Consider the following 20,866-nt stretch of genomic DNA (forward strand, 5'->3'; position numbering starts at 1 on the left):
TCCTTGCTTGCCTAACCTCAAAATCATAGGGTAGCTTTCTGCTCCCTTTGCGTGGGATGTACCTATGTTGTACTTGAATAAATCATGTGGCTTGAACCTGAAATACCCGAAAATATACCTTATAAAATGTGCTATGGAAGTGGACGAAAGCAGAGCAACATGATTGATTCTAATGGTTAAGCATACTAGGTGCTCAAATTCGGAGGACTTTTAGTATGTAGCAGTTCTTATGATAAACATTATCTGGTGGTAGGCATAGAAAAGCTTGAGGATAAAAGTGCCTTGCTCTTAACTATTTTGGAGAGCATAAAGGCAGCATTTGGCCGCAGTAGTAGACTATCGGTGAGTATGGATCATTTTTAAAATATTTTTCTTTTTTAGTTTAATCTTATTTATTCATAATTCTTTCAAGCCTTACTCTTTCTAAGTATGACTATACTTTTATAGATTTTAATCAAATGAACAAATAAATTATCAACAAAAGGATAATCCAAACTAACAAGTGGTTTACAACAATAAACCAAGACTGAATTTAACGTGAGAGATAGATCAGGATACCAAAATTGAATATTAGGTGCAACTTAGCCTAAGCAATAATCTTAAGTGAAAAATCAAGGAGAATTAATTTACTTATGTTGAATACTATCATCTTAGTACTTTATCGATTCTCAAAAAAAAAAAAAAAAATTAGTACTTTATCAAAATCCCTCAATAATGTTTTTTTTAATCAATAATAGTATTATTAATGACAAATACTATAAGAATATAATAATATTGTATTTCATACTCCCACATGCATAATGAGACACACTATTGTGTGGAAAAAAGAGTCTAATTATGATTAATTGTACTCTCATATTGTATATTTACTCAACCTTGTGTAAATATCCATCTTCATATTTTGAAATTTGAACCTTACTTTTTCTTCCCTACTAATATGGTAGCCCATCATTATGCTCTAATAGCTAAAACTTGTTAACATCAAATAGCTTCCTATCATTGTGCTCTAATAGCTTAAAACTTGTTAGCATCAAATACCAATCAGCTGACAACTACAGCTTTGCTAAGCGAGGGCAGAAATTAATATAACAGCGATATGATAGAAACATTCCAAATGAGAAAGCTAAACATGAAGTCCAAACTAGTGGGCCTAGGCTGCTGGCATGGCTAAGTACTGACAAAATAACACATACATCTCCTTGCTAGTCTTACATCCATACAATAATTTTCCATATCATGATCGTGATCTAGGGGACCATCTGAAAGATATACTTAAACAAACTTCGAATATGATTTAAAGGGACTGTTCAAACCATAAGGCATGCTGCCCAAATTTATTTCTGCATACATAAGACATTTATTAAGTGCATACATATTAGAAATTGCCAAGTGCTTTTTGAGAAGGACCTGCATGGCTGCATCTGGCTCCTAATAAATTATTTGGCACATTAGAGAGCACTGACATATGAAATGTGCAATATGTGTCGAAAATAAATAAGCTAAACGGTTTTTGATATAAACATGATTTAATCTTCAAATTTTTTGTTTGAATTAACTGAAATCTAGGTATGGAGCGTTTTATAAAATGTGCCATGAAGGGCCAATTTTCAACAAGTATTTGAAAAGATAAAAGATTATCAATTGTTTACCTTATATAGAATAAGACGGACCAACTATATTGTTCTCAAGAAGGAGAAGAATCTTATCAGGTTCTAGTCATCCTTGTTTTGCCATTCGGATCCAACCAAAAACAAGTCATTTTTTAAAATTCATAGAACCGTGTCAGATACAAAATTCAAATACTCATTGCATCATTAAAACAAAGGACAAGACAATGGTTGAACAACGTTTTTATATGGGCAAGTATACAAAAATCATTAATAATTTGAATGGTTGGGAACAAACTTGATTAAGAAGATTTTGTTTAGGATTTTACCCATTGGAGAATAATTCAGTAAGACTGTCAGGCTGAAATGGAACCCGGTTCTTGAGAGTGACTTGTTCATCAGATTAGGGAAATCATGGCTTGAGGTTGGCCATTGCATAACTTTGTTAATTGTCTAACTCTCCCCGTTGGAAATCATGGCTTTTGAGAAAGGGAAAGATGAATTCTTACCAAATCATTACTTGGTTAATTGTCTCTCGCGGGACTCATCATTAATCACTAATAATTGATAGGGGATTCCCTATATCATCACTCAGAACATGATTGAGATAAATATTTAAACACGCTGACTATAACTATACAAAATGTCTCTTGCACATATAGTCCTAACATTCAAATTAGTCTAACATATACGCGCACATAAACACTAGCCCCAATCAGCTACAGATGTGACATAACACCATGACCATATTTCAATTGACAAGAATTCTTTTGCACAATGACAACTACTATATGAAATGTTCAATACAAACTTTAAGAAAGTATTAAAAAATCACAGTGCAAGCCAAGTACATTCAATGTGAATGAAGCAGGGGGGAAATATAAGGCAATAACTACACAACATGAAGTTGAGGAACTTCGCTAGCTGCATTTAGATCCTACCTAAGACTTCAAGGGAACTGGAACAACTGGGACCTCGTGTAATCTTGCATGCTCGAAGGAGGGCTAATATACACCCAAAGCAAAGAAATGATGATGGAGAGCAATCCAGACCACACAAAGACAATGGTGGGAACCTTTCCCCTCCTTCCCATCAACCCCTTTGCAAATGGGTAGAGATGGCACAACACCCAGAAGCTGAAGAACACCCCTCCTACAAGCTTGCTCCACTGAGGGAATGGGCTGTACAGTGTCCTGGCTACTCCAACAGCAATTGCAATCATGTTCACCATCATGATTGTGATTGGAGGGATCATTAAGAAGCTCCACCTAACCACATAAAGCTCTGCAAATTCGTCATCTCCTTCTTCAGGAGTAGCAGACTTAGAGGTCAATGTGAATGAGATGTCAACTCCTGCGATAACCTTCAGTAATCCTTGTAGCACAGCAGCAGGATGCGCACTTGTTCCACCAATCAACCAAAATTGTTCATTTCTCCACCAATCATGGAGAGTGATACCTGACCATTTGATTTCAAGAATTGCAAGCATGCACAAGGTGAGGGTGATGGCCAACAAGAACACCAGAAAGGTCACACTGAGGTATTGGACAATGAACTGCCCAGAAAATAAAGAAACAGCAGGCAGAAAGCAATAGACTATGAGAAACATAGATGTGAAAGGGTACATTCCCACATTGAAATATGCCACCCTTTGAAGGAATTTCAATCGGCGACTTGCAAATAATGCATTGTTCCGTGAGAAGAAAATCTCAACTGACCCCGTTGCCCATCGAAGAACTTGATGCAGCCTGTCTGTTAGATTAATTGGAGCTGTCCCTCGGAATGCATCCCTTTTGGTGACACAGTAAATTGACCTCCACCCTCTATTGTGCATTCTATAACCAGTCACCACGTCTTCTGTTACAGAACCATATATCCACCCTACCCTCTTCCCCCACTCTGTTTTGTCCTCGTAGAAGCAAGAGATGACACTTATCGCCTCTGCCACAGTTGCGGCGTCTAAAGGTTCACGAGGCACTGCAAGAGATCCAGCTGGCCTCCCATGGTAGCCTTTTCCATGTAAATCTTGAAGCAGCCTTCCCTGGTATTCTGCAACTGGAATAGAAGCAGCTAGAGAAGTAGAGTTACCAAACCTTTTTGGAAGAAGCAAGGACTCAATATCTGCATCATCATCATCATTGTGATCCTCATTGATTGGCAAGGCTATCTCATCCTCCTCCTTCTTAACCACCTTGGGCCTTCTCAAAAGCAGCTTAATTTTCCTCCTCCCAAACCACCCATGGTGTTCTGTGGTTCTAGGTGGACTAAACCCATAAAGTGCTGTTCTTCTGAAAATGCACCCTGTCCCTACATACATTGGGCCCTGTAGACCATCAAGAGCTCTCATGCTCACATCAAAGAACACTGTATTGTGATTTGCATACCGGTCACTTGGATCTATACCCTCAAACCTTTGTGGGAATTGAACATAACAGATCCTATCACCACCCCTATCAAGCATAAAGCACATTCCTTCCCTGAGAGCCAAGGAGTTGTAAATGTAGTGATCACAATCCAAATTTAGAATGAATGGGCCATTTGACATGATTGCACTTGTTCGGACTAGAGCATTCATGGCTCCAGCTTTCTTGTTGTGATCATATCCTGGCCTCTTCTCACGGGATACATAAACCAGCATTGGCAATCTAATATCAACTTCTGTAGTGTCAATCAAATTCTCCCCATCTGCTTCTGCACCATAAACTGGTTCTGCATTGGGTGGAGCTAACATTGCCTGCAAAGAGAGCCAACTTTTAAGCATTTGAAGAAAGTTACAAACAATACAAGACCTATTATTCCATAAATCAAATGTAAAGTATTACCTGAATTATACCAGCATGATCCCCTCTTGAGTGGTCTGTCTCTGCTGAAGCCCAAGTCCCAGGCCAATGGGTACCATCTGACATCCAAATCCCCTTCGAAACCTTAACTGGATCAGAAGTATTGCCTCCCATTTCCATCTGTTTCTTCTTTGCTCTTAGCTCTTCATGTGCATTGTAAGCATCAGATCTTCGCCTTATAGATTCCGGTAAGGAGTTTATCCTCACTTTAAACTCATCATACTCTCTCTTCACCCTTCTCCTTTCTCTCACAAAATCAATCCTTACTTTGTTCTTAAGATGATCACGCTTCTGCCCAAAATAGGTCTCAGGATTCCTTGGTTCTATCCCATGTTTTCGGCAAAATGGAACCCAAATTCTTGCAAAGCTAGCAGTCTCAGCAAGTGCTTCAAATGTCAAAAGAGCTCCACCATCATCAGATAAGTAGCATGCAAGCTTCTCCACTGGATAATCAACTGCGAGGATCGAAAGAATGGTGTTTGCTGTGACAAGAGGGGGCTCCTTTTCAGGGTCTGCTGTGGAAACAAATACATCAATCCCTGGAAGGTCAGACCGCCCTTTTGGGTTGCGAAGGTTTGGAGATTCGAAACGTTCTTTAAGAACAGAGAGGTCAGTGACTCTGTTTACAGGGCAGAGCTTAGGCAGCTGATCCAGAAGCCATGAAAATCCAAACCAGAGTTCACAAACAGTAGACATTCCCCACAACCACATTGCCTCATGATTAGGGTGTCGAATCCTCCATGTCAGGAAGAAACCAAGGGCGATGAGACGTATCAGAATAAGTAATCTGCAGAGAAGCAAGAACCAAATTTAAAATTTAAACAACCATCACAAACCAAATTATACATAAAGCAAAGTATCACTATGTCAATAAATCACCACATGTAGTAAGCAAAATATTATCAAAACTGAAGAACTACCTATTTTCTAATTAAGAAAACAAACAGAACAGAAATTAACATTTCAACCCATATCTAATAAAGAAAACAAAAATGATCAGGTTTAAATTTGGGATACCCAATTCTAATTCAAATTGAAACAGAAGAATTTCATATGAGGATTAAACTGCAGAGGATTAATCCAAAACAAATTGAAGAGAACAGAGTCCAGTTTTCGATATTTACCTATAAGGGCTGAGAATTGCAGCAGAGATCCCCACCTTCCTTGTCAAAGGCCTCCTACTTCTCTCTCCAAAATCCGGTGGGTGTTCAAACCCATTAGACCCAGACCCAACCCCATACCCATCTTTAGGCCATACCGCGTTTCCGTACCCATAAGTCCCCTTTGTCTCGAACAGCCACCTGGCGTGATCAAACTCCGGCGGCTGATAGTTTTGTGCCTTAAAAGATCTTACCACTGAAAGCCTCTTATCAAGCTTAAAATCAGATGGCAATGGCAAGGCCTGGTCCTCTGCTTCGGACCCGGTTTCATCATCACCATCATCTTCTTCATCATCAGTATTAACATCTTTGTAAGGTTCTTTGCACCCAGGACACCTCCCACCTCCACTTCCAACACAATCCAAGTAACAATCCCTGCAAATCTTGAACCCACACTCACATATACCCCTTGAATTTTTCCCTCGGATCGCTTTATCATCACAACCTTTCATCCCACACATTAGTCCTGATTTCACTGGCTCGGTCCCGTCCATTGAGCACTCGATCACGTGCCCACGAGTCACCGAATTGTACCCTCCGGTGAACATAGTACCTGAAATGAAGCTTCTTTTGGGCTTTCCAGAATTATTGTTGTCTTCGGTGATACTAGTCTGAGACTCTGACATGGATTGGTGATCTGGGGTGGGAGGTATGTGAACTGTATAACTCACAAACTCTGTGTTCGCCTCCTCTATTGTGGTCTCGTCTTTCGACATCGAAGAGTACTTTCCTCCTCCACTTGAGGCCCGTCGATTTCCTCTGCTACTGAGAGGAGAATTTGGGTTGTTCGAGATCGAAGCACGAGGTACTGGACTAGTTAAGCCCATGCTTCTGCTGCCGCTTACTTTTCCTCCCGATGAAACCGTAATGGTCACCGGAGAAGAAGACGGTGAAGAAGCTGTTTTCACCATCTTTTTGTTAAGTATTCCCTCTCAATTTCCTGCGAGGAAAAAAAAAAAAAACTTCCGAGAAAGGAAGAGAAAATGCACTCTGAAAATGAAAGAATCAAGCAAATGGGCAAAAGGGAATGAGAGAAAGAAAGAACCCTCAAAGACCCATAAGGAAATTCTGATAGAATTTTAAGTGAAAAAAAAATAGTGTTTTTTTTTTTTTTTGGGGGCTGAATGAAAGTTTGAGGTTGAGAGAGTACAAAGTAGAAGAAGAAGAAGAAGATGAAGAAGAAGTAGAGGATGTAAATTGGGGGCAACGGTCGGATTTGAATTTTGAGTGGAAAGAAGAATTCTTGGAGTTTGTGATAGGAGGGTTTGAATTTAACGGTCGACAGATCTCCACCGTAGATATGGTGCTATCCTGCGGTTGGTATTTAACTGAAACGGTCTGTTTGGGTGAAGAGGGTTACATACATGTGGTCCATCATGCTTGAGGGGAAAAAGTCAGAAAAGCTAAGGACTTTCAACTTCAACGGTCGAATAAAATAAAATTAAAGTTGTAAAAGGTAAACGGTTGAGTTTCTTACAAATTGCCATATTATTTTAGTTTTGTAGGGCCATTTCATTAACTTTTGCACCTAATGAAATAAATTATAATATAAAGTTCAAATTTTTAACACCTTCCCCCAAAAAGAAATATAATAAAGTCTTTATTTTTCTTTTCTAAAATTCAAATTTTATGATGTATGATTTTTTTTACATCATAAAAAATTCGAATTTTAGTCAGGTGAGAGAGTTTAATTGATAATCTTTAAAGTAATCTTGAACTTTGCAAGTCATTTTAGGACAACCTCTTTCTTTCTTTATTGTCTTTTTATTTATTTATTTTAAACCAAAGAGATGGTCATGGCATTTGTGCTTGCGGGCTAATATGAATCCATTGTAATTTGTAGTTTGTCTCCTAATAATCACGAACACAAACATGAATATAGACACGACATGAATAAGTAAACTATGAAGTTATTCATGTTTGAATCTTAATAGAAATCGATAAAAAAAACATGTTATCACTCAAATTAAATCATTGATAATTAACTTTAACATGTTTCTACAACAAAGAACATGATTTATTATTTTAGGAAAATTATGCAAGAATGTTTCATTAAAGCTTTTTGAGCATCAAGAAACTTAGGCCCCGTTTGGTAACATGTGAATTCAAACAACATGTGAATCATACAAAATGATGGAGTAAGATCTAATACTGTCTGTTGGAAAATACACATGCATTTCATACATGAAATAAGTAGCAAAATTAAAACATGGATCTACTTCATATGTTGCACAACCAAACATTCTCTAGAATCTAAGTTTCAAAAGAAAACTTACATTGATGCCTTAGAACTGAAATTTTGGTTTCAATTCTGTCTTGAAAGAATTGAGAACCTTGATTCTCTTGAAACATTCTCGATCTTCACCTCAACGACTATTCACTTGGATGTTAAGGGTAAACAACCAACAAAAACACAAAACATGGATGTTAAGGGTCAAGTTTTCTTGGGTAATTAGGGGTTTTAACAGCCAAACCCACTTGCGGGAGAAATGGACCTTCATAGATTACAAAATTTTAAAATATTCTAGAATTTAGAATTTACAAATGTTTAAAACCTTTTTGTGGGGTCATGGATTTTAGGTTTTGGCCGAGAGCATGTGGTTTTGGCCGAGAAGCATGGGTGGTCTGAGTCCGAGGAGTACTATCTCCTCGGATAAAGCTAAACGCAAATCTAGTATAGATCTTAATGATCAAGGATGACCTTTCAGGAAGTTCTAATGATAGTAACGAGCATCATGAACGTTCAAAAGGAATAAGGACTCAAAAATATCTAAGGGAAAGCTGCTACCACCGCATTAATGAGGAAGTGACCTCTGAACAGTATTATGGCAGCCTTACAGCCACCCCAGAAGACTTTTAGAGGAGGCTGATAGGACAAGTATCAGCATAAACCATCAACTATCCACATGTAGTCCACGTGTAGGGTAAGGATGAAGGGAGAGATGTAATATAAATAAGGGTAGAGATCCCAGAAAAAGGGGGGGTGAAAAAAGGAGAAGAGAAAGCACTATAGCAATCTCAATAACTCCTGTAACCATTTTCATCCAATAGATACTAGAACATAGCTCCTCGGATTGTGCCGAGGACAAACTTTCTCACACAAACCGAGTTCAATTCTTGTTGGCTCATCATCTACAACCATATTAACTGTTATCCATGCACTAAAGCCTAGCTCTTTGACCCACTCTCTACAAATTTATTGTTCTAAGTTCACTAGGCCAAGATCCCTTACATTTTGGGCTTAGTCTGAAAATCGTGTCCCTACACTTTTATTTTGTATTTAAAATATTTTATGCATATGAGAAATATTCATAGTAATGTAACCATATTTTAAATTAATGTATTTAGCATGCAATTAATATATCATGATCTTGGCATGATGATGTGCTATTATTGCAAAGAAATCACTTATATTTGTTAAAAAAAAAAATATTAAACTGAAAAAAATATATTAAATAGATGGTTTTGTAAAGAAGTGTTGAGATATTGGAAGAAACTAATAACTTTTCATAAAATGCTTATCAATAGTAAATTTTCCAGCTTCAAAAGGTATATTCTGTAGAACTCAATGGCCTTCAATGGTAGTTGGTCTAGTTAATCTTCCAAACTCATATTTACATCCCATCTTAAGGCAGCATTAGAAGGCTGACCTCCACCCATATAAACAACATTTTTAAGCCTGTCATGATATTTTCGTTCATTTATAGAAAATTTTATATGAAAATGGCTATTTTCTTGCGTTCTGGACATATAACTGAAACCCTTTGCTTTCATACTTTTCAAAATTCTCATTAAAAAATGTTCTCCTTCCAAACTTTGAATATCCAAGAGAATATTTCATGCCAAATAATTGCAAGTTTTAATGTTATAAGCTAGATATATTGGGGGAAATAGATTTTATACTCACTTATGATTTTTGAAAATAGCTCAAATCCAATATTGGGGTCATCCCCTCCATTAATATTAGATAAAATTTAGTACTTTGCATGATAAGTAGAGATCGAAAGCCATCGATTCCAAAACATTTTGTCACTACAAATAGTTTTAGTCAAAAGTATCATAAACCTACTGCACGTACTGGGTTACTAATTAACTCCTTGATATATATATACACTGCTGCATATTATCAATAAATTTCTGTATGTACAAGCATAAATGAAAATTCCTATATGTACATGCATAAATGATGTGCATGTTTACAGTTCAGGTCACGGTTATTATACATGTGACCCAGTTAACCAATGTACAGCAACAAATAAATATCCGTTCTACAACAAGAAAAAGATAAAGAGAATGAATTTTTAAAGACTGATTAGTAACAACATTTCAAGCCACAAAATGCTATAGCTTTCAAAATAATACATCGGTAATTTAGTATCAGACTTAACCACATATAATTACGCTATTTAGAATACATGTACTCATATGGACAACTAAGGAATTATGATTTACCATATATTTTGGTTTGTGATTCCAAGCCATCTAATTTCTTTTACTCCCATTGAGAACGCACTCGTATAGTTGGGTTATTCCAAAGAATTAGTGGAGACAAATTTACCAAGGATTAGGCTTGACTTAAGTAATAAAGTTGAAACAAATTATAGAGACATAGAAAATGGCCAACAACCTATGAGCAAGTATAGAAACACGCAAAGCAACACCAGTTATCTACAATGAAAATTACCCTTTTGGGCCAAGAGATTGATGAAGCTATTGAGAATGTAAAAATAGAAGCAAAAGAAAGACCTACTAAGTTTTTTGGTCATTTAAATAGACTACAATGGAGGAACAGGGAAGCACTTGTATCCATGAGATTACAGGGATGGACCAAGATTAATTAGGGGAACAAGGTTTGAAAGTAAAGAATGAAAGAAGAAAGAAAGAAACATTAAATAAAAAAAAGAAAGGAAAAAATGCCTGATATTAGAAAGTACAGTGTTCTAAAAAGAAAGAAATTAAATGTTGAAGGATAGCAGAATAAAAATGTTTTATTCTTTTCCATTATCAACAATCAATAGTAATTACAACCTAGTTACAGAAAGAAAATCGAGCACTCAAATCACAAAGAACGTGATTCGATGCTATTATCCAATATTGAAAAACAATCACACCCTTGTTTGTGATGCAAGAAAATATTAGAGACGGAAGAAAATTTAAGCGATTAACTTAATAACACTCTGTTTGATTGTTTATATAATGCAAAAACAGAATGAGCTTTGATGGGAAAAGAAAATGAATAACCAATTTAACAGAATCACAACTAATTGGTACAAGTGTCAAAATTGGGTAACTAATTAATAATTGGGTCATGCTCCTTGGACCATCGAATAACAATCTATTTTAAGAAAATTTTGACATCATTTTTATGGGAAATGAAAAAAACTGTCAAAATATAAAATTTTTTTTCTCATTAAAACTTCTTTAAATGAATTATTAATCAATGCTCTAAAAATATTTGTTAGCATTTCCCTTAATAATTTTAATTTACCAACTATTAACATAGCCAAAATGGCTTTTAGTTTAAGCACGTATATGTGAACGACTATACTTAACTCTTTGTTCTTTGAACTGCATTGTAAACTTCAACACCAACTTTCTTCAATAAATAAGCTAGAGGCTTTCACTTTCCTTTGCTGACCGCTGATTTCCTCGACTACGGAGAGGAGAATTCGGATTGTTTGTATTGACCCGTATTTGATTCGCATAATGTAAGCAAAACAAATCATAAAAGAAATCCTTTAATGATAATAATAATAATAATAGTACTATAAGATCCAACAAAACACCACACACCCTTAATGCGGTGGTCACCCCACAAGTATAAATGATTGCGGGGTGTGGGAGGCAAGAGTCGGAATTCAAGTCTTTAGAAGGGGGTTTTACACACATAAATACTTAGATTAGGTTAGAGTAAAAATTTTATTTTATATAAAAAAAAAAAGAAAAAAAGATCCAACAAATCTAAAATGTATGAATGTTTACATATCGGGCTCTCTATTTGAAGCCAATATTCTTCAGCCCATAACCATCATGAAGTAAGAGCATAATCACAACTTCCATCAAGGCTTTTTAAAAAAAAAAAAAAAAACACTAAAATGAAAAGACCAAAAATTTTACCCTTATTTAATTTAGCCTACACATGCCTTCAATTAGGAAGCACGGATTCTTCATTTAGGGTGTTGTATCTGGATGGTATCCATGTCATACGAGTCATTTCATGTTATTATTTTTCAAAAATTGCTCATATCATCGTGTTATACCTATGTTCGTATCCATGCTTCCTAGGCCTTCAGGTTTAATAATGTAATATCAGCCCCTCTATACACCAAACAAACTATTCTCTTTTGATATACAGTACTACAGTTTTCCATAGGTAAATAGAACAATTACGTGCTCTATGAAACATTTAAAATCATTTTTCCCTGAAATTTTTTAAAATGAAAATTATCATTTGTACTCTCTATTAGTTTTCTAAAAGAAAGGGAAAAAATAAATAATACAGTAGTAAAGAAGAAAGAAAATGCATCAAAAATAGCAGAAATTAAGTACCTTCCTACCCTGAATCTTTGATATCAGAGCGAGAAGACTTTCATCAGCTTTCTCTAGGGCTACTAGCAAAAACCTTCGTTGTACACTTTTCCTTAACTCAGAATTCCCTTTGTTATTGTTATCCATTTCTAAAAAAAGCTTTACAATTAAACAACTACTGAGTCAGAGACAATACAAAAACAAAGTGTAATAACAGATAATAAATTAAATTCCCTTAAAAAGAAAAAGAAAAAGATAATAAATTAAAGAAGACACACACCAAAAAATGTGTGTCACATATCCTCGACATTTGAAAGTTGAAACAACATTTTTACAGAGTACATTTTTCCCTTTTTAAATTTTTCTATGGAAATTTAATTATAAAATAAAATTATATAAACACGAATCATGGATAATTAGATATTTTCGACAATGCCCCTCGATAAAACTGCTAGAGCTTTTTGCACGTAATTTTTCAACATGCCAGTATTATGCCGGTCCTGCATGGCACAGCTTAATTAAAAATGATATATAAATTGAAATTATATTAAAATATAGTGAGACACATGACAAAACGTTAGGGTTATCTCACTTAATAGGAGAGGTTAGCTGTCCAAGTTTTATTGGTAGAGCATAGAGTAGAGCACAATTGATGAGACAGAAGATTTGGACTCCACTTTTGCCTAATAGTCCACCATTCCATTAAAAGGCTCTACCTGTTTAAAGAATTGCTAACTCAGTTTATGATAAAAGCAAAAGTAAAAGATAACTCAGAGAAAAAAAAAATCATTCTTTTAACGACAAATGTTAAGGTGAAAAAGTTGTTTGTGTTTTATTTTATCACAACAGAACATAGTTTTTAATTCTTAGTTGTTACTGCATTGCACTGATAGACACTCAAATGACTGATGGAGGTATGTATGCTTTTGTCAATGGCTTATATCATAATAGAACTCAGTTTTTAATTTACATCCTTAATCATACACTATGCCTTATTTAACAACCTCATATCTAGTCGAACGCTACAAATCAAAATGATGTTATGTTTGTAGATGGCACCAAAACTAGATATCACATCTGATATTTTTTAGGAGATGTTGATAAGATCTAGTAGTTATTTCAAGGCTATACAATTTTATTATAATAATATCTTGATTGAAAAATGTAAATATTTTTTAAACAGATAGCATTTAAAGTGTTTATCTTTTATTTTTATTTTTATCATAAATTGAGTTAACAAATTTTTAAACATGTGGGAGTTTTTTAATGGAATGATAGACCATTAGGTAAGAGTGGCGTAATTTACCATGAGGATTTTATAATTTCTCGTGAAATAGGAAGAGTGGTACTAAAGATTTGGACTTGAGGATAAAGGAGTTTGAATTTTGGAATTAGGAAAGGCCACTGGAGAGTGGAGTCTCTGATCATATTTTTGTGTTTTGGCTTCTAAGGATAAAATTTCTTTGAAACCAACCCAACCTCTTAAAGAAAATGATAAAAATTTGTTGTGAATTGTAATTGTTTGCTGTTGTTTAGAATCTTATATATTTTCTAACTTTTACCAAAGATAAAACCCAAAAAAAGAAAAAGAAAAACACTTCTATATATACTCCACCTTTTAATAACCTGTCCTTGGATTAAGTAAATGGCAGTGAAAGGCAAAGATCCAAGCTCTGTCATGGAGGTCCGTGTTTGACAGAAAGAGAGGGTGAATGTTGATTCCCAGATCTTGATTTCCCCAATTTCATTCATATTCCTGAATTTGGACAAAAATTTATTAAAACAAGAAAATAAAAAATTATAGTTGATATGTTTTTGTGTTTGGTTGCCAAAAAATGAAAGTGCAAGAAAATGCAATATAAGTCTTTTTTTTTTTTTTTTAAATGCCTACGTGGCAATTTTAAAATAATAATAATAATAATATTATTATTATTTTAGTTGCCATGTCAGCATTAGTCATGCCAACAATGCACACCGTTAGCCATGTAAGTATTTTCTGTTAGAGAGTTATTGAGAGGGGTGAAATTGATTGCAAGTTAAAAATAATTAGGATCAAATTGATTGCTACCAAAATATAAAGACCAAATTGACTGCAAGTTAAAAATAACTAGGACCAAATTGATTACCACCAAAATATAGGGACCAAATTGACCATAACTAAAAAATGTAGGGACTAAAATAGTATTTTCACCTAAAAAATAATGTGTATATGCTTTGTGCAACAAGATGTGTGTAAGACTTTATTCTAAAAAATAATACTTATTTAGAAGATAAATGTCAAGATCACAAAAAAATTTTATGATTTTTTTTTCATACATATTGAGATAGAATTTTGTAATCGAAGGAACGTCACTTTCATATGAACACATCATAAATAAATGAAGATGATCTCACCGTAACATGATACACCCCATGCACTTCATTATACTCATTAAATAATGGTTTGCTTCGTAATCTTGTGAAACACAACTCTACCTAGTTTTGAAACTCTTCGTACAAACAGTTCAACAAATAGGAAAATTCAAATCATTCTAATTCACCCTTTACTCGTTAAAAATCCTTACTCAACTCTTCGTGAAACTACTTTTATTAATACTAATTACAACATATCAATTCAACATTTAAAAAAAAAAAAAATTGGGCCTCAAACTAATTATCTTTAAAATGTTTTTCCATTGCACGTAAAAGTCACATTGTTTCAGGCTGTGTTTGGTTGGATGTAAAATATTTTTCAACTGTAAAATATTTTTAGGTGAAAATATTTTTCGGAAAAGAAAATATTTTAGGTGTTTGGTGGTATTTTAAAAAATACTTTGGAACATATTTTTTAGTGTTTGGTTGTGTTCTTGAAAATACCATAGAAAATACATTTTCTACTTGTTGCTTACATTTTCTCAGCATCCAAACAAATATATATCATCATTTCTCAGCAGAGTTACATAAAAGAAACAAAACCAAAAAAAAAAAAAAAAATTCATCAAATCCGGTCAAGTTGAGAGAAGAAGGAAGAGAGAGAGGCGAGATCGCACGATCTGAGGCGAAGGCACGGTGGGTCGCTTGTTGACTGGGTCACCGTGACTGGGTTAGGTGGGTCGCTCGACGACAAGGGTCACGGTGGGTCGCTCGTCGACTGGGTCAGGTGGGTCGCTCGTCGACGAGGGTCACGGTGGGTTCGATCTAGAGGCGGCGGAGGCAAGATTGGTGACATGAGTCTGATAGCGGCGAGATCGGTGGGTGGGTCTGAAGGAGGCGACGACGACAAGATCAGTGGGTGGGTTTGATACCGGCGAAGGTTGGGTTGTCTTCTTCACTTTCCCTTCTAGCTCTCTCTCTCTCTTCGGGTGTGTGCTTGAGCTCTCTCTCTTCGAGTATGTTTTCCAGAAATTCATCGAAGGTAAAATAAGAGCGTAAACGATTTTACAGCATAAAGGTCTTATTTTCCAGTCAACGTGAACCGTATTTTCCGTAAGTACCAAACACCCACAAAGGTGTAAAAAAATTTCCTAAAATCATTTGAAGCCAAAACAAAAACAGCCTCAATCACAAATCATTTCAGTATATCATGTACCTACCCTAAAAGTTGTTGGGATGTCATTCGGCAACTTGGGCCCATTTAAAAAAGTCCAAACTCCAAAGCCCGCGCTGAGTCTATCGGGCTGTGCACTCTTCTTGGTGAAGCGACGACGTTTAAGGTTGTTACAACCTTGTTTTTATGTCCCTCGCCTCAGTGAAGCTTTTCTACTTCTAACTCCAAAGTTCAAACACGTACAACTCTGTGCGAATTCATGGCAATACAACAGCTCAAAGTAGAAGAGCTCCAAACCCAACTCGGCCAACGTGGACTCAGTACCACCGGAACCAAGCCCACTCTGGTCCAACCCTCTCTGTCTCTCGCTCTCTTTCACTCACTCACATTCACAAAACTCTTTCTCTCTCTTTTGTAAGTCTAACTGATTGTTTTCTTTGGCAGGTTCGACGACTCGGAGCAGCTCTACTCAAAGAAAACAAGCAATCAATTGGTGCAGAAAAATGGTTTATCAGCCAATAAGAAGAGAGATAGGGACTCAGAAAATGTGGATTTCAATTGGGTCCCAGCAGAAAATCATGGCCGTTGAGAAGTTTAGAGAAATGGGCATTCAGCAATTGCGTCAACAAGCTGCTCTTCGAGGCATTTCCGCAACTGGGTCTATGAAAGAACTCATAGAAAGGCTCTCTAAAGATTCAAACCACGATTTACAGGACTGTCCTCAAGGTATCTACTCTTTTTTTCTTTCTTTGTTCTGTGTTTGTTTGCTGAGAAAATGTAGGAAATGAGGAACTAGGCAACTGGGTTTGCGAGTTCAATACCGACTGGTTAGTGTCGTATATGTAGTATAACATAGTTCGTATGTGGAACCCAATAAGAAAAAAATTTTGTTTTGATTTAGCTTATTTGAGGTGTTTTTATAGTTTTATGTGTTTAGGATATGATTAAATGATTAAATTCATTATATCATAATAGCTTAAGCTTGTGGCACAATTGGTAATTTATAATAGTATCATAACAATGTTCCTAAGTTAAAACCTTGTCTCCACTCTACTCTCATTTAGGGGGAGCTTAGGCCCCATGTGAGGTGGAGTGTTCTGATTGCTTAAGCTTTTGGTACAATTGATAGTTTATCGTTATGAAACTAAGAGAATGTGAAGCCAACACTATTTGCATTGCATTTCTTTTGAGTTGTTTTCAAAAACAAAGAAATAGAGCTTTTTATTTTTATTTTTATGGTTTGGTTCTGATTGAGTTGAAGAGTTATTTAGTATATAAACTTTATGGTGCCAGCTGATGAAGAAGAAAGTGAAAGCAATGAGGAGAAGATTGTGACAGCGACCAAAAAGGGAGCAGCGGTGCTGGATCAATGGCTTCCAGATGACATAAAGGCCCATTACCATGTTTTGCATCTGGCATGTCTTACAATTATTGTAGCACAATGTAGTGAATGAGTGGACATTTTGTTCAGTAGAGCACAATTAATATCAATAATTTTTTTAGTGTTCTGATTAGTATTTGTTTTTCTAAACTTGGACTGAATGTTGCTTTTTATGATGCAGGATGATGAAATATATGATGCCATGTTGAACTAGACTAATGTTGGGGATAATAATAATAAATTATATATGATTCAAGCTCTAGGTTAGCTCTTGATTCCCTGCAAATTTTATTTACTCTAATATTTTTTGGTTAATTCATTTTCAATCATGAAAGTATTTGAGTAGGAAGTTGTGTCAACAGTGATGTTTGAATGAAAAACAATTTATAGTTCTAGTTGATTCAATCCCTGATTGTTTCTCAATTTTATTGATTATGCATTATACATACTCCTCTTCTCCAAACTAAACAAGTTTTTGCAATGATAAATTGGTGTGATATGGTCTATGCGACCAACCAAAAACAATTATAGGCTGGAGTGAAGATTTAGATTCAATTTGTGAACTGTGAAACTTCTTATGATACCAATGCTGGTTGTTTTTATTTTTTAAATTTTAGGTCCAAATTATCTGGCTTTCGCTCATTTATTTAGTAAACGTGCTAAGCTAAAACCTAAATTTAGGCTTGATTATTAAAAAGCCAAGCTCATACGTAATAATGTACTTGTAAACAAGCTCGTCAGTACAATGCTCAATTAAAGTATATATAATTTTATATGTTTATATGTATAAATATTTGAAATATACTTATATAGACTTAAGATTGAATTGTATAAGTTTGTAAAGAAATTCATGAGACATCAAATGTCTGTTCGCCACACTAGACTTCACATCCCTAAACCCCCTTGAAGTGGAACTTATTAATTGAAATTTATCAATAATTTAAAAAGCCCATTTTGTAATCAAAGTAAGTATAATTTTTAACATTACAAGGTTGGTAAATTAATTATAAATGAAATTCATTATGAGTAAAGGTTCTGTGGGGGGTAAAAAGATCCTGATGGGAATGTGGGCCTTTTGGGCCGTGTTAAGGAAGGCTGACCTGCTCCTGGGTTTAGAATTCGTTAGTACTATGGGTCGGCCCATACGCCGAGGATCCGAGGATCCAGCCGAGGGTGAGCTTACCCTAGGATGAACACCGAAGAACTCGGGATTTCATAGTAAAGATTAGGGGATGACACGGTTAAGGCCAATGGTTAAGAGGGGTGAACCCTAGAACGCCCCAGAAGCACCGGTGTTGAAGAAATGTCAAAGATAAAGGCTGCTACCTCCACATTAAAGACCCTGCACCTACCACCCTGGCCGCATTTATGGGGAAGTGACACCTGAACAGTGGAAGAAAAACTTCTGGTTACTATTCAAAGGCACTGAGAAAAGAAATATCTAGGCTAAGGGGGAGGTGAGGCAACACGTGGACAAAGTATTCAAAAGAGTAGTATTTAAAGAGCAATCTAAGACAGAAAAAGGAGACGGACTTTTTGTAACCTAAAAAGAAAAAGAAACAAAGAGAAAGATATAATATAAGAACAACTCTCGGTTTACATCCGAGGAAGCTGATTTACGATATTACTTGTTGTTTCCAATTACTTGCAATCTTTAGTTTGTCATTTAATCCTCACACGCTTCTAACCTGGGTTTCAAGCTCACACTCTACAAATTCATATTGTTTAAGGCTCATTGGGCCTGAGCCCATAACTGTTCTTGGGATCATGTGCAATTGTGCACTTACAGGTTCCATGGATAAATAGAGAAGGGTGCATTTGTAAATTGTAATTGTAACGAGACCCTTTCCTATTTTGTGTCGAAGCAACTTATCATTCTATCTAATTAACCCAAATAATATAGTTTCAACTGAATTTAGTTATTAATTATTAGCATGTATTTTTGAAGGGTAAAAGATTTTGTAGTTTTTTTTCCATATATGAGAAAAAATAAGTTAATCAAGTAGCTTGTGAAGAAGTAAGAACTTTCTTGACAATAATATGAACCAAGCTTGAGCATATAATCTAGTTTGGTAATGCACTCGAGCTTGGTTTGTTACTTTGTTGCACTAGTAATCTAGTATCCTGAACTTTTACTGACATGTTTCAAATTACTTGTAGAATCTGATGATGGCAATGCATTCATGGTTTACAATAGGTGGGGAAGAGTAGGTATAAAGGGTCAAGACAAGTTATTTGATCCGTACACATCACATGACAGTGCAATCCAGGAGTTTGAACAGAAATTCTTTGCCAAGACCAGGAACCTCTGGTCCCCTCGAAAAAGAGTTCATTTGCCTTCCAAAGAGTTATACTTGGTTGGAAATGGATTATGGTGAGCAGGAAAAAGAATCAGATGTGAGTACTCCTGATTCTAAATTTATAGTTTTCCCTAAAGTGCTGAATGATTGAAGTAGATGTCATTTTTATTTAACAAGAAAACTCCAGCCCCTCTCCCTTGTGTGATAAAAAAGGAAGCGAAAGAAATGCAACTTTACTGATTTCTGTTCTCACTTCTCATGTATGTAACAAATTTTATTTTTGGCTTTATCATGCATCAGTGATGATGGACCATTTACAGAAGGTGTTGTGGGGGTGGGGATTTTTAAGAGCATTTGCTGTAGTGAAGCTAAATAGCTATATAGCTATTTTAGCTCCACCAAAACACAAAAAATGACCTTCCAGCAGTGGAGGTATAGGTATTTTTTTTTTAGCTTTGAGCTACAGTGCACATGTATAGATACATGTGTACTGTAGCTCAAAGCTAAAAAAAAAAAAAAATTTATCCCAGCTGAAGAATAAAATAATACCACTTGCTCTATTTTTTTTCCTTTCTTTTATCACCGTGCCTCTCTCTGTCTCTCATTCACTTTCATGTCATCTCTCTCTCTCTCTCTCAAGCTCACTCTCTCAACTTCGGTCTCCTCACTATGTTTACCGTCGCCAGACTGACTCGTCGTCAACGTCGCTGCCACCGATTAGCTCAGACCCACGCTGTTCCAAGCCGCCGATTAGCTCAGACCCACGCCGCCGATCCTTCTGAGTTTGATCTGGGTTTTTGGTTGAGTTTGACCGCCGATCCTTCTGAGCTCACCGCCGATTAGCTCAAACTCTCAAAAAAAAAAAAAAAAAAAAGAAGAAGCAAACATCGGAAAGAAAAGTACAGAAGAAACTTAAATAATGGAGAAGGAAACTTAAATAACCATGTAACAAACTTAAAGAAACTGTGTGTGAGACAGCATAGACTAACCAATAATGCCAATGATGAAGCTCAAGCTAGCCATGGAAAGAAAAGTACAGAAGATTGAAGAAATGAAGCGGTGGAGATGGGAGGATATTGAATAATGGAGAAGGAGATGAGGAGAAAAAGTAACAAAAGATAAAACAATGAAAAAAAAAGAAAGGGCTGAAAGTTAAAAGGTGTGGCTAAGGGTGGAAGAGATTAAGAGGAGTACGTGTGTGGTGGAGAAAAACAAAGAGCAAAAAAAAAAAAAAAAACGTGTATTTGGATGAAACCAACAAATAAGATAAATAAGATAAATAAAATAAAGAATAATAAGAAATTAAAATTAAGAAATGTTCCATAATATTTTTGCAATAAATTTTAAGTGGTAGATTATTACTATTTAATATTGGTGAGAAAAAAATAATTTTTTTGATGGTGGCGGTTGCAGTGGTGGTGGCAGTTGCAATGGCGGTGGTGGTAGTGACAGTGGTGATGGTAGTGGCTGTGATTGTTGTTCATTGTAGAGAATATATTATTCTATTACGCAGCGGCGGCGACG

The 20,866-nt window shown here is 35.6% G+C and overlaps 2 protein-coding genes across 2 annotated transcripts; one reads left to right on the forward strand and one right to left on the reverse strand.

Annotated features, from left to right (window-relative positions):
* Positions 1–2,333: 2,333 nt before the first annotated feature.
* Positions 2,334–6,733, reverse strand: LOC142613645 (cellulose synthase-like protein D5). The gene is made up of 3 exons (XM_075786084.1): positions 5,572–6,733; positions 4,430–5,234; positions 2,334–4,341 (listed from the first exon to the last, which is right to left on the reverse strand). The coding sequence occupies exons 1-3, from the start codon at positions 6,516–6,518 to the stop codon at positions 2,557–2,559; spliced, it is 3,537 nt and encodes a 1,178-aa protein (XP_075642199.1). The 5' UTR covers positions 6,519–6,733; the 3' UTR covers positions 2,334–2,556.
* Positions 6,734–15,928: 9,195 nt separating this feature from the next.
* LOC142612827 (poly [ADP-ribose] polymerase 2-like) lies at positions 15,929–17,119 on the forward strand. Its single transcript, XM_075784991.1, has 3 exons — positions 15,929–16,007; positions 16,106–16,387; positions 16,955–17,119. The coding sequence occupies exons 2-3, from the start codon at positions 16,165–16,167 to the stop codon at positions 17,113–17,115; spliced, it is 384 nt and encodes a 127-aa protein (XP_075641106.1). The 5' UTR covers positions 15,929–16,007; positions 16,106–16,164; the 3' UTR covers positions 17,116–17,119.
* Positions 17,120–20,866: the final 3,747 nt, after the last annotated feature.

This window comes from Castanea sativa, chromosome 10 (genome assembly GCF_040712315.1).
Source record: "Castanea sativa cultivar Marrone di Chiusa Pesio chromosome 10, ASM4071231v1".
Taxonomy (NCBI): domain Eukaryota; kingdom Viridiplantae; phylum Streptophyta; class Magnoliopsida; order Fagales; family Fagaceae; genus Castanea; species Castanea sativa.